The 13,360-nt window shown below is 38.7% G+C and overlaps 2 protein-coding genes across 4 annotated transcripts in view; both read right to left on the reverse strand.

Moving 5' to 3' along the window:
* cadm1b (cell adhesion molecule 1b) overlaps positions 1-13,360 on the reverse strand; it is a 165,174-nt gene that overhangs the window by 62,384 nt on the left and 89,430 nt on the right. The gene's annotated exons all lie outside the window — the stretch shown is intronic.
* Positions 1,917-13,360, reverse strand: part of LOC148888655 (uncharacterized) — a 35,980-nt gene continuing 24,536 nt past the window's right edge. The window contains exon 3 of the mRNA XM_089014298.1: positions 1,917-2,029. Coding sequence (XP_088870424.1) covers positions 1,917-2,029 — 113 coding nt within the window. The remainder of the gene's footprint in view (positions 2,030-13,360) is intronic.

The following is a 13,360-nucleotide window of genomic DNA, read 5'->3' on the forward strand; positions in this document are numbered from 1 at the left end:
GTACATAACCATGGCGACCGGTAGAGCTAGCAAAGCGCGGGTTTATTATGCTATTGCATTTAGACATCTGTGACAGAGATGCTTGCTATGGTTCTCAGTCGCATTCTTTGCACTGAAGGAGCTAGCCTTGAGTTCTCCTGCAGAATTCTCCAATCGATCAAGCCAATCAGAAGTGATCGGCTTGATTGATTAAGATTGCAAATATGGTCTGCGGTGCTTAAAACAAGCGTAAAGGTTTTGACTTTCAGGGTTTTCATTATGAACTATTTGGAGGGACGGTGGTTGGAGGGGTTTGGAGAAGTAGATGTTGTTAGCATGTGTAAACTAGGGGCATGTATTCCCCTGTAGAACTCATTGACTGACATTGACGGCGACAATGATATTTTTTAGGTACAGTAAAGTCTCGTTATATCGATATCGGTTATATCGATAGTACTGCTTATTACGATACTATTTCTATGAACGCAAGGAGAAAATTTACATGCCGCAGGATCGGATATATCGATAGTCCGGTTATATCGATATTTTTTCCGACTCCCGACAATATCAATATAACGAGACTTTACTGTATATTCTTGACTCTGCATATAAACGAGTTAAGGTCAAGACAAATGACTCATGACTCACTGAAAGTGTCAAATGAAGTTTCAAGTGATGGAATTAGAATTATTGAAGGACGAGGAGATCTTACTCGGCTAGAAAAAAAATCTATTTTTGATCATTTTAGGAAACTGTGACGAGACAAACAGACTGACCGATCTATAGGCAGTAGTAAAACCTGCATCCCGATCTGTATAACGTTTGACTATGTTTGTCATGGTTTTGCTTTGTCTGGGATTTGTGTTTCAGCGGCAGCTGGAATGGCGGACGTGCCTCTGCACCTGTGTCCGGTTTTGAATGAAGCCTTTTCCGAGTATTTAAGGACTGCCAAATTGCCATACCTCTGTCAGATTATTGACCTTGCTTGCCATTTATAGCTAGACAGATAGCTAGACAGATAGCTAAATAGCTAGAAAGCTAAATAGCTGGAAAGCTAAATAGCTAGAAAGCTAAAAAGCTATATAGCTGGAAAGCTAAATAGCTGGAAAGCTAGTTACGATATACGATTAAGGGTTGTTTGAGACCTTGATATCTTGTTTATAGTCGTTTTGCTCGCCGTTAGCCGACGTCAGTTCACGGCGACGTCAGTACGGCAACGTCAGTACGTGCTGATGTCCGTTCCCCCTGACGTCCGTTCCCCCTGACGTCCGTTCCCCCTGACGTCCGTTCGCCAACGTCAGTTCCTCGACGTCAGTTCCCCGATGACTAAATAAAACCTTTTCATTGATGAACCTGACAATGTTACCCACCATTAGTCCACCATTTTCTAACGCGGAAAGCAAACCAAACCCTAGCAATCGGGACTTAGTACCACCCTGGTCGGGTTCCTGTTTACTCTTTAGTTTTTGACAAGCTTTCATCAGTAAAACTAACCTCTGTCATCTTTATGCGTTGGTTCAAGCAGGGGAATGACACGACGCAACAAATTCAGACATGGTTTCATTTCACTTAGTGGTCATGGCAACCGACAAACTCCCGACTCCAGTTGGTCACAGTGGCCGATGGCAATTTGCACCGTTTAAAAGTGTATTAGCTTTTCTACATCTTTGCCAAACACCCATGACACCTCTGTAACTACTTTTGAAGCGCCACCGTTAGCATACATCACGCTGTCAATTTAAAGAACCCCCCCGGTCGTGTTTATTCCAACATGAGTCCATTTGTATATTTGTGAAAGGAGGATTAAAAGTGCTGCGGATGGAGTCGACGCGCGGGCCGAGATGCCATGCGACGTTTTTTATTTATTTATTTTTTTGTACGTGCGAAGTCTTTTGACGGGGGCTCGCATAATGTCATCATCTGTGTCGAGCTCCACATCACAGCGTCAGATCTGGCTCCCCCACATCAAAGTCCCACTCGCCAATCAAGAAGACCACCCCGCAGTCCAAACCACTGCCGCTCTCATATTGGCGACGAGGCGGACCAATACCTTCAGTCGGCGAACAGCGTGGGATCAAAACAAACAAATCTTTCTCCTCGCTAAAGATAACAAGGCTGTATGTCGACGTCCGCCATAATGCGTTCTCCCTGACAACATGAATGCAGTTTGTCCGCAGTGATGGAAGATTCTCTGCTGAAAGCTTGTCATTACAATGAATGTGACAAATGACTGCATGTCAGAAGAGTCTGAACACATGTTGAATTATCGCTGAGTTATTAAACCCACAAAAGGATTGATGAAAAGATTTCTTTAGACGTCATCTGTATTTCTTTGTGAAGGTCTTTCGCCCCTCATCTGAAAAGCTTCGTCAGCGAACTAAATTACCAGATAACAGAGCGAATGGGGCAATCAGGGCCAGTCATAGACCATAATCAGAAAGTAAAAAAGAAGTAATCAGATTAGCTTCAGGGAGTAGTCCATTGCTGCCCCCAAACTTAAAACAGGGACCTATCAAAGTCGACGTCTGGCACCGCCACCTCTGTCCATTAGGGGTATATATAAGGCCAGAGCTATCAGCACAATTTTAGTTCGCTGACGAAGCTTTTTGGATTTGATTTGAAAAAAATCTTTTTTTTTTTCATGAAGTTGTCGGTCACCCGGGCCCAGACGTTTTGAAAGTTGTACGCCGGATGGAAAAGTTGTATGCCCCGGGCCTCCGGGTAGACGTTATTTCAAACACTGATAAAAGTTTTCCAAATATAAACAGTGTCTGAAACTCATGACGATAGTTAGTGGACACCCGGACAGAAAACTCTGAAAAGTTGCCTACCCGGCCATAAAGTGGCAGGCAACTTTATGGCCGGGTAGGCAACTTTTCAGAGTTTTCTGCCCATTTTTCACAACTTGAAACGACTAATGGGAAAAAAAACATTGCTGCAAAGTATAAAGGATTATTTAAATTACGGAACTACCGACCACAAATGCTCCCTTACTTAATTTATTGTAAATATCCCTTTCTGAAGATTTTGCTCCAGTTGTGGTTTCTCGTCATGGTGCACAATGAAATGTTTGCATTTCGTTGCCTGCTCAAAACTATGTGGACTCCTCTTTCTAAGCAGCTTTCTAAAAGTCTCAAGTACACTATTCAGTCAGGGTGTAGTCCGAAGCAGGCTTTTGATTGGCTGACGGTGCCGAGTATGCAAATTGCCAAACGAACGTTCGTTGGCAGAAAATGAAGGCTTTTGGGTGCGCCTTATACACCAGAAAATACGGTACCAGTACATGCCCAAACTATCACAATACAAACAGAAATAAAAATAATCCAAATGGTCTATAAAGTCCAAATGTACTATCCCAATGAATGCCGTAACTCCTTTTATTTACCACAACACTTTGTACAACAGAAATAAAATACACAAAATAATCTACAGCCAGAAATGTGAGAGTAAGTGCAGGCCGGGAAGACTAGAGGGGCTGACAGGTGTGGGAGATGAATGTACAGCACAGTTAAAATGTCTGTGTGTGAGTATGTCTTAAGGCAAGGTGTTCACAGACTTATCAAAGCGAGTCCCATATTTTACTGTCGAAAAAAAAAAAAAAACTCAACGCTCTACCGAGCAAAAATTATGATGGTACAGTTTCATTTTCCTCACAAACTGAGTTACTCGGTGTTCCACACTCGGATAAAATGATTGGTATGCTTCTGTCAATGAAAGAGAGAAAAAAAGAACATTGCTCATAGAAATACTATAGAATTGAAAGTAGTAAAAATAAATTTAAAATTAAAAATAAAAAACAGGAAAAAATTACGAGTGAAAATAAGGTATAAGCGAGTTCAAAAGAATAATGGGGGGAAAAAAAGTAGTCCTAGAAAATAATGTTAAAGGACAACCGACACCATTTTTTTTGTTTCCGAACTGACATCAGAAAAAACGTTTTATAGCATCTAAAATACCCAAAACACGCAGGGTGATATTTTTAGTCAAATGCAAAATACCAATAAAAGTGACTAAAAGTGTCCAAAAACCACTTCAAAATGAAACCGGAAATGCCCAGTTTCAGAAGGTCCCGCCCCCTTATTCGTGACATCACGCCAAGACGTCTTGCCTTGCTCGAGAATCAAAACAATGGCTTCAGATTCGGATTAGATGCTTTCATGTTACTCATCCAGTTATGAGTATGATTCAAAAAGTTCTGAAGAGGAAAGCATAAATGTTTGCAATCGATTAAAGAAGTCCTCCCGTATCAATTCGAGCCGCCAAGACTCCGATGTAGCGTCCCAGAAAACGCACAAGATGGCGCACAAGCTCCATTGGAAATGGGCTGATTTGTCTGCTGGGAATTTGTGTCAACTAGTATCAAATAGTAGTCTTGGTGCAACACACAACGATTCACCATCGCGTTATTTATGTGTTTTCCTTCTAATGTTCTTCTAAAAGTTTTCAGACGAAAAAAAGTACCCAAAATGCATTGTGTGTCGCTTTCTCGGTCAGGGGCGTTCCTTCCGTGACGTCACGTCAGGCATCGTCACTAACTCGAAAACAAGACTTCCTGAATATTCAGGAAAATAATAAACGTAAACGTAAACTATAGCTATATGCGGTGGAATTTTTATAAAATACACTCAGTAGAAGTCATTTGAAGTGATTTTACAAATTATGGACACAACTTGTCCGGAGGCATCGGTTGTCCTGTAAATGTCTAACTGGCTACCTAGCTGGCTACCTAGTTAGCTAGTTATTTGAAATGTATTTGCTATTTATTATCTATTAGCTAGCTATTAGCTGTCTGGCTCGCTGGCTAGCTATCTACTTAGCTATCTATTAGCTATATAGCTATCTATCTAGAAGGCTAGCTATCTATGAGATATCTATTAGCTAGCTGGCTAGCTTTATAGCTATTGCAGCTACTTTCGGGTTGAGTGAACGCTGGCGCATGTGGCTGCCGCTGCTCACCCACAGAAAAACATATCCCGTGACTGTAAAGTGACCTTGAGAGTTTTGAAAAGCGCTTATACATGAAGTGTAATATAATAATATGTATACATTTCCACACTTTCATTTGTATTCAGGAAGCCGGGCTGACTTTTTATTTGAAATTAAATTACAGTGTCAATTCCATCAATCCAAAATATTTTACACGTGGCTAGCCACAATGCAGGATTTGCATAATGAAGTAAAATATGGGCTAAACGGATCCAAATCACAGGAGCTGGGGGATGAGAGTAGGGGGGGGGGGGGCGGTCTGTGGGGAGGAAGGAGGGGTTTGCGCAGGCTAGCAATGAGACTGGTACGCGCTGCATACCAATCGGCTTCCGACACCTACAGTAAAGCTCATTAGGGCCGCAAAACACACAAGCACTCAATCAAACCCGCGGACACGCCCTCTCCGTCAGGATGCAAGCGGCGTACATGAACCCAAACCGAATGACTCATGCTGAGTAACATGTGCACGACGAACCCCAGCGCACATATTTTCCGATTTTGCCGCTCTTTGATGGATGTTGAAATGCTTTCATGTGAAAAGAAATAGCTGCTCGGCCATATTAGAGAGCTGCCTTCAAACTGACAACCAAGGCATCAAAAGGGAGAAGCCTGGAAGGCCGCTACTTATGCTAGTTCACGGCTACGAAATGATCGCGGGACTGAACGCATGCGAGAGGGCCACTGCTGATAGGATGTTACATACCATCATCCCATTTCCAACGGAGCTTGGGCGCCATCTTGTGCATTTTCTGGGACGCGACATTGGAGTCCAGACGCCTCAAAATGAGACGGAAGTACTTCTTTAATCGATTGCAAATATTTATGCTTTCCTCTTCAGAAGTATTTGAATCATATTCATAACTGGGTGTGTAACAAGAAAGTATCTTCTGCGAATCTGAAATCATTGTTTTGATTCGCAAAGACGTCCTGGCGTGACGTCACGAACAAGGAGGCGGGACCGTCTGAAACTCGCCATTTCCGAGGTCATTTTGAAGTAGTTTTGGGACACTTCAACTCATTTTTATTGGTGTTTTGCATTTGACTAAAAAATATCAGCCTTCATTTTTGGGTATTTTAGATGCTATAAAACGTTTTTCTGATATCAGTTAGAAAACAAAAAAATGGTGTCGGTTGTCCTTTAAAGGAGAAGTCAAACCACAAAATTTATTTACAATCATTAATTTTATCCATACATGCATGACTAAAAAACATCAGCTTGCGTGTTTTGGGTATTTTAGATGCTATAAAACGTTTTTTTTTCTGATATCAGTTAGAAAACAAAAAAATGGTGTCGGTTGTCCTTTAAAGGAGAAGTCAAACCACAAAATTTATTTATAATCATTAATTTTATCCATCCATGCATGACTAAAAAACATCAGCTTGTGTGTTTTGGGTATTTTAGATGCTATAAAACGTTTTTCTGATGTCAGTTAGGAAACAAAAAAAATGGTGTCGGTTGTCCTTTAAAGGAGAAGTCAAACCACAAAATTGATTTACAATAATTAATTTTATCCATCCATCCATGACTAAAAAACATCAGCTTGCGTGTTTTGGGTATTTTAGATGCTATAAAACGTTTTTCTGATGTCAGTTAGAAAACAAAAAAATAGTGTCGGTTGTCCTTGAAGCAAATTGCTTTTTTGGAATTGCGATGCGTGCGAGTATTTGGGTTTTTAGTCAGTGGACCTGAAATGACATCGGAAATCAAATATCCACCCGTCATTATGTTTTATTAGGCCCCAAGATGGCAGAAGATTTTTTAATATATTTATTTTTTTGAAAAAAATCCCTAATACTGCGGCAAAGAGCAGCCGAATCCCAAAGTGGACTTGTCAATGAAGTGTGCTGCCTTTCATCTTGTTGACAAATCAACTGTGAGAAGCACTTCTCCCAGATTGGAAGTTGCGGCAAAGAAGCAGCGAAGAGGCTGTGCTGTGTAGAGCTTCACATCAGTAAGCTGAAGGATGAAAAACCTTCTCTGATGCTGATCCCGAGCAGCACCGACAGAGTTCTGATCCTTCTCAAACAGACAGACTCCTTAACACGCCATGTTGGGTGTCAAGCTAACCCATGTCAAGCGGCGCTAGCTCTCTCGCTAACCATTTGAGGTCTTTGCATGTTAGTACTTCTGCTATGGGGGTAAACATTTGCAAACGCAAGTGACAGGAAGTAAGCAGCAAAATGTAACTTCAGGTTGTGTTGTGCCCATGGGAGATCATTAACTCATTCACTGCCAAACACGTGCAAAAATGTGTCCATTCCAGTGCCAGGGTTTTTATCATTGTCACTCGAATTCCAGAACCAACAAAATATTGAGTTTTAGGACTACATAAACATTCAATGCAGTGTAAGAAGAATTAGACTCTCTTCTTTCATCAGAAAAAAAAAGAGTTTTTTTATATTATTGACTAAAAATTTCTACTTAAAGTATTTGCTATCTATTTGCTATCTATTAGCGGGCTCGTTTGCTATCGAGCTAGATATCTATTAGCTATATAACTGGCTACCCAACTATTAGCTATATATTAGCTAGCTTACAGCTGGCTAGCCAGCTATTAGCTAGCTAGCTTTCTATCTATTCGAATTATTCCGGGTTGAGTGAACGCTGGCGCATGTGGTTGCCGCTGCTCACACACAAATAACTTATCCTGTGACTGTAAAGTGACCTGATTGAGTTTTGAAAGGTGGTTATAAATGAGATGTATTATTGTTATTATTATTATTATTATTATTATTATTATTATTATTATTATTATGGTGATGATGATGATGATGAAATGCTGCCCCCTTGTGCAAGGGAAAAACATTGCCGGAGGCCATAACCAGCGCTTTATCGGCACCCAAGCGAAAAAAAAAAAACAAGACCTGAACAAATTTGGGAATGGCGTTCTACCTCATATTTTCAATTTCGAATAATTTCGTGAATGGCAGTGAATTAGTTAAAAAAAGTAATTTGACTATAATTTCTTGAAACCGCAAATTGTTTGCTTGCATTTTTCATCCTGTCAGAATGTAATACCGACTCATGTATACTGACTTAATTATTATTATTATTATTATTATTATTATTATTAATAATATCATCAATATCATAATCAGTGCTGTATGACGTGCATGTGTCAATCAATCAGGTCAAATCGCCACTATAAATAATCCTTGATGGTGCAACCCGTCCCTCAAGCTTTCTTCAAATTGGTTCAATAAGAATTCATCACTGAATTCTATTCTTGCTGATCAGCAAAGCTCACTTCCAGCACTTTGCGGTGATCAATTATTAAAATCATCTTCTACGCATCAAAAAAAAAGAAAGAATAAATAAATAAAGGGAAATTTATCCTACAGGGGATGACTTTTGAGAGGCAATTTTTCATCCTAGCAGCCTTTAAGCATTTCTTATTAAAATACATTATTGTTGCGGTGGATTTATTTATGCAACGTGATAGCTCATTAGTCAGATTAATGCAATGCGCTCTCCCCTCTCGCCGCAACCGACGGCCCGCAAAGTGAGGGAGGCTGTGTTGTTGTGTAAATAAATGACACGCGCAAGCTAAAGTTTAGGTCTCACGAGTTGCTCGAAACAACAGCTTTTTAATATGCATCGGATTTTTTTTTTTAAGGACAACCGACACTATTTTTTTGTAATTGACATCAAAAAAACGTTTTGTAGCATCTAAAATACCCAAAACACGCAGGCTGATATTTTTAGTCAAATGCAAAACACCAATAAGAATGACTTAAAGTGTACAAAAAAATTGAGCTGCGAATTGGGCATTTTCAGAAAGTCCCGCCCCCTTGTTCGTGACGTCACGCCAAGACATCTTGCATTGCTGGAGAATCAAAACAATGGCTTCAGATTCAGAGAATATGCTTTCTTGTTACACATCCAGTTATGAATATGATTCAAATAGTTCTGAAGAGGAAAGCATACATGTTTGCAATCGATTAAATAATTTATTCCGTGTCATTTTGAGGCATTAGGGGTGGGAAATGTCGCACCCAAAAAAGGCAGAACATGGCGACAAAGCTGTGTAAGGAATTAATCATCCCGTTTCCACAGGCTAATTAATTCCTTATATAGAGCTTTGTCGCCCTCTTCTGCCTCATTGTGGTCCTACACGATGTTTTGAGACCAAAGTACAGCAACATGCATTGACGTGATGGAAGGACTGCTACAATGTGTCATTTTTTTTTTCGGTCAGGGGCGTTCCTTCAGTGACGTCACGTACGGACTCGTCACCAACTCAAAAACAAGACTTCCTGAATATTCAGCACGAGTCTTAAAACGTAAAATATAGTTATATGCGGTGGAATCTTTGTAAAATACGCTCAGTAGAAGTCATTTGAAGCCATTTTACAAATTATGGACACAACTTGTCCGGAGACGTCGGTTGTCCTTTAAACCTGCGGAGGCTCGGAACACAGAACGGATGAGCTTCAATCTCTAAGGTTTCAACGACCGAAGCCTTTTTGCAGCCTGGCTCTTTAAATAAAGTTCCATGTTGTGCTACTTCCACGTAGCTTTTCCGTCGGTTTGCATCTGATTTGAATCGAAGCAACAAACAAAGAGGCGAGTGTCAAAAAGTCTTGATTGAAAAGATGGTGTAAACATGTATGTGTAGTGTCAGGTGTCAAACAGGAGGGATGAACACGTGCGATTCATCACCTCAATCTCAGCGAGCCTTTTGACATAGAACGGCGGGTGAGCACTTTCATATGATAATTTATGATAATATGTGTATACATATCAGAAATAGCAGCGGTTCTAACGGGGGGTGTAGAATTCACTAGCACTTGTCATTGAGTCATATAAAATGATGATATTTAGGGTGATGATGATGATTATTATTATCATCATCATTACTATTATCATCATCATCATTACTATTATTATTACTATTATTATTATTATTAATACAATTAGAATCAAAACATTATTGTAATGTATTGTACCTTCATTCATGTGATTTTTATTATTAGTGTTATCATTAACAATAATAATACTAATAATAATAATAATACTTGTATCATAATTAGTGTTATTTGTATGGTTATCATCATCATTATTATGATCATTATTATCATCGTTATTATTATCATTATGATGTCATTATTATGATTGTCATTATTGTTATTACAATGAATAATACCATTAGTATCTCAAGTTGTATTGTAAAGTATTGTATCATCAGTTGTGTGATTTTTATTCTTAGTGTTGTTAGGATATTTTTTTGTATTATTTTCATTTAAAATTATAATACCACGAGTATCATTATGAGTGTTATTTTTATTATTCGTGGTATTACGATTATTATTATGATTATTAATATGATTATTATTATGATTATTTATGGTTATTATTGTTGGTTATTATTGATTGTTATTATTTATTATTATTAATTATTATTATTATTATTATTATTATTATTATTATTATTATTATGATTATATTATTATGATGATTATGATTATTATTATGATTCTTAGTATTATTTATATTACAGTAAAGTCTCATTATATCGATATCGGATATATCGATAGTCCCGGTTATATCGATATTTTTTCGGACTTCCTTGAATATCGATATAACGAGACTTTACTGTACTTATATTACTTGTACTACTACTACTACTACTACTACGATTATTACGACTAATTATTATTATTATTATTACTTATATTACTTCTATTACTACTATTAATAATAATAATAATAATAATAATAATAATAACTAATAATAATTATTATTATTATTATTATTATTATTATTATTATTGTTATCCATGAATGTTGAATTGCCTCCCTGCCTCCTGTTCAAAATAGGACACACCTTCTCTCCCGGGGAAAAATGTTGCGCTTCTCTATTTGACAAAGTACTTACACTCCAAAGCCTTTTATATTGGAAGTGTCTCCTTGCCACTTTACGTAAAAGGTGGCAGGGTAAACATTCTAATAGTGCTGCACGACCCAACCCGAGAAATGATGAAAATTCATTTGCCGGGCTCTGATTATAGATGATGATTACCAGCGCGTCGACAAATATTTGTCATGTCAACGGCTGCATCTACGAGCTTTCCGACCACCATGTTTAAATCATCACTCTTACGTTTTATTTTGAAAAAAAAAAAAAAAAAAATGAAGGTTGACTGAATCACTTTTGCATGTCATCTCTTTTCTTGCCCGCCAAGATTTTGTCCTGTCATCCCCGTTTTCCTGCCGCTCCGTTGAGACAAAAATGTGATTATTTATCCTGGCTGACACCAACATCACACGTATGCGCACGCAACATCTGCGTGTGTACACACACACACACACGAAAGGGAGACGACAGAGCTTGAAACAAAAAAACAAAAGTGACATGGTGAGAAAATGGATAGAAAAGAGTGAAATTTGGACTTGTTTCAACTTTGATAGTTCAAAAGCAGAGTGTAGAATGGAAGGTTAAAATATCCCGTTAATCAGGCTCCACAAATAACCCACACAAGCCATCTGTACACTTGATGCAAAAAGCTATCAACCCAGCTAAATAGAACACAATTGATGAGGAACTAGGTAAAATTATCGCAGAGAAAGCACCTGCAAGGGATCATTCCTCAAGATGGTGAAAGAAGAAAGGCTATGTTCCTCATCAAGTGTTTAATGCTGATGAAAGCGGCCACTCCATTGCATCAAGCCATCAACGACCATCACAAAGGTAAATAAAACGACTTTACTATATAGTAGTTTATTTCTTTATTTATAATACCATATCACATTTATTATACATAAAATATGGCATATTTTACGTCGTTTTAAGGCTTAGAAAATTAGAAAGTAGAAAATTCTGTTTGGTGGGGACCTAGGAACGGATTATTCTCATTTTAATGGTTTCCTATGGGAAATTATTTTTTAGGATACACACTTTTCACCTTACACACTGTCTGGGAACCAATTAAGTTCGTAAGCCATCGCTGTATCACTGTATTTTGTATGCTGTTTTGCCTTTGGACTTCATTATATTCACTGTTTTTACTTCTTTTGACAATCAAAATTAATTGAGAGTCGGAACAAATAGAAAGTTCATCCCAGTCATTCAGCAAGCCAGAGCCAGATGGACGGGTCTTACAATGTAACCCCCCCCCCACACACCATCACCACCACTGACATTCAAATTCAATACATGACCTCTCACCCGGAGACTTTTTAAAAAGTCTGCAGGCAAAGATCAGCTCGATTTTGGCTGTGGCCAATGACAGACAGTCCAGCCAAGTAGGGAGCGCGACAGGTTGCCCCCATGCGAACCGCAAAGCTTTGGTCTGCCTGCAGGGGAGGGGGTAAAAACCTGTGAAGCTGGCAGAATGAAGAGCAAGCGGAGTCACTTTCATTTGAAAATGGGTCCTTTCAAAAGCCTGAAAATGTTGCCCTGGCGTGCGTCGCGGGCGATAACAGGAGGGCGGCTGTGATAATAGCGCTGCTTTATGTTGTCGGAATCGGATTGAGGACAGACTGAATTTGGACAAGGCCTGGGAGGAAATTTCGCGATGTATAATAAAGCGAAATTGTTCATTGGTTTGATTAGCTATCTAGCTGGATGGCTGGCTATCTATTAGCTATATGGCTATCTAGCTGGCTAGCTTTCTAGCTAGCTATCTATAAGCTATTTATAATAATACATGACATTTTAAGCGCCTTTCAAAGCTCTCAAGGACACTTAACAGTCACAGACAAGCATGGGTACTATAATAAATAAAATACAATAAGAAAGAGAATGCAATAAATAAAATACAATCATAAATAGGAACAAGAGAGAGAGCTACACAGAAAATGCTATTTTAAATAGGTGGGTTTTAAGATGGGAAGAGAATCACCATTATGAATGCTGGTTAGCTATCTAGCTAAGTATCTATTACCTATCTAGCTGGCTAGCTATCTCGCTAGTTATTTGTTTTTTATCTGCTATTTATTATCTATTAGCTATCTCTTAGCTGTCTGGCTGGCTATCTAGCTAGCTATTAGCTGTATGGCTCGATGGCTAGCTATCTAGCTATATATCTATTAGCTATATGGCTATCTATCTAGATGACGAGCTATCTATGAGCTTTCTATTAGCTAGCTGGCTTGCTTTCTATCTATCTAAATGAAATGTATTATTATTATTATTATTATTATTATTATTATTATTATCATTATTATTATTATTCTGGCTGGGTATCTAGGTAGCTATTGGCTGTATGGCTCGCTGGCTATCTATCTAGATGGCTAGCTATCTATGAGCTAGCTGGCTAGCTTTCTATCTATTTGAGTTACTTCCGGGTTGAGTGAACGCTGGCGCTTGAGGCTGCCGCTGCTCACCCACAGAAAAACTTAACCCGTGACTGTAAAGTGACCTTGAGAGTTTTGAAAGGCGCTTATAAATGA

The sequence above is a fragment of the Hippocampus bargibanti genome, linkage group LG14 (genome assembly GCF_051943395.1).
Source record: "Hippocampus bargibanti isolate YZ-2025 linkage group LG14, ASM5194339v1, whole genome shotgun sequence".
In the NCBI taxonomy this organism is placed as follows: domain Eukaryota; kingdom Metazoa; phylum Chordata; class Actinopteri; order Syngnathiformes; family Syngnathidae; genus Hippocampus; species Hippocampus bargibanti.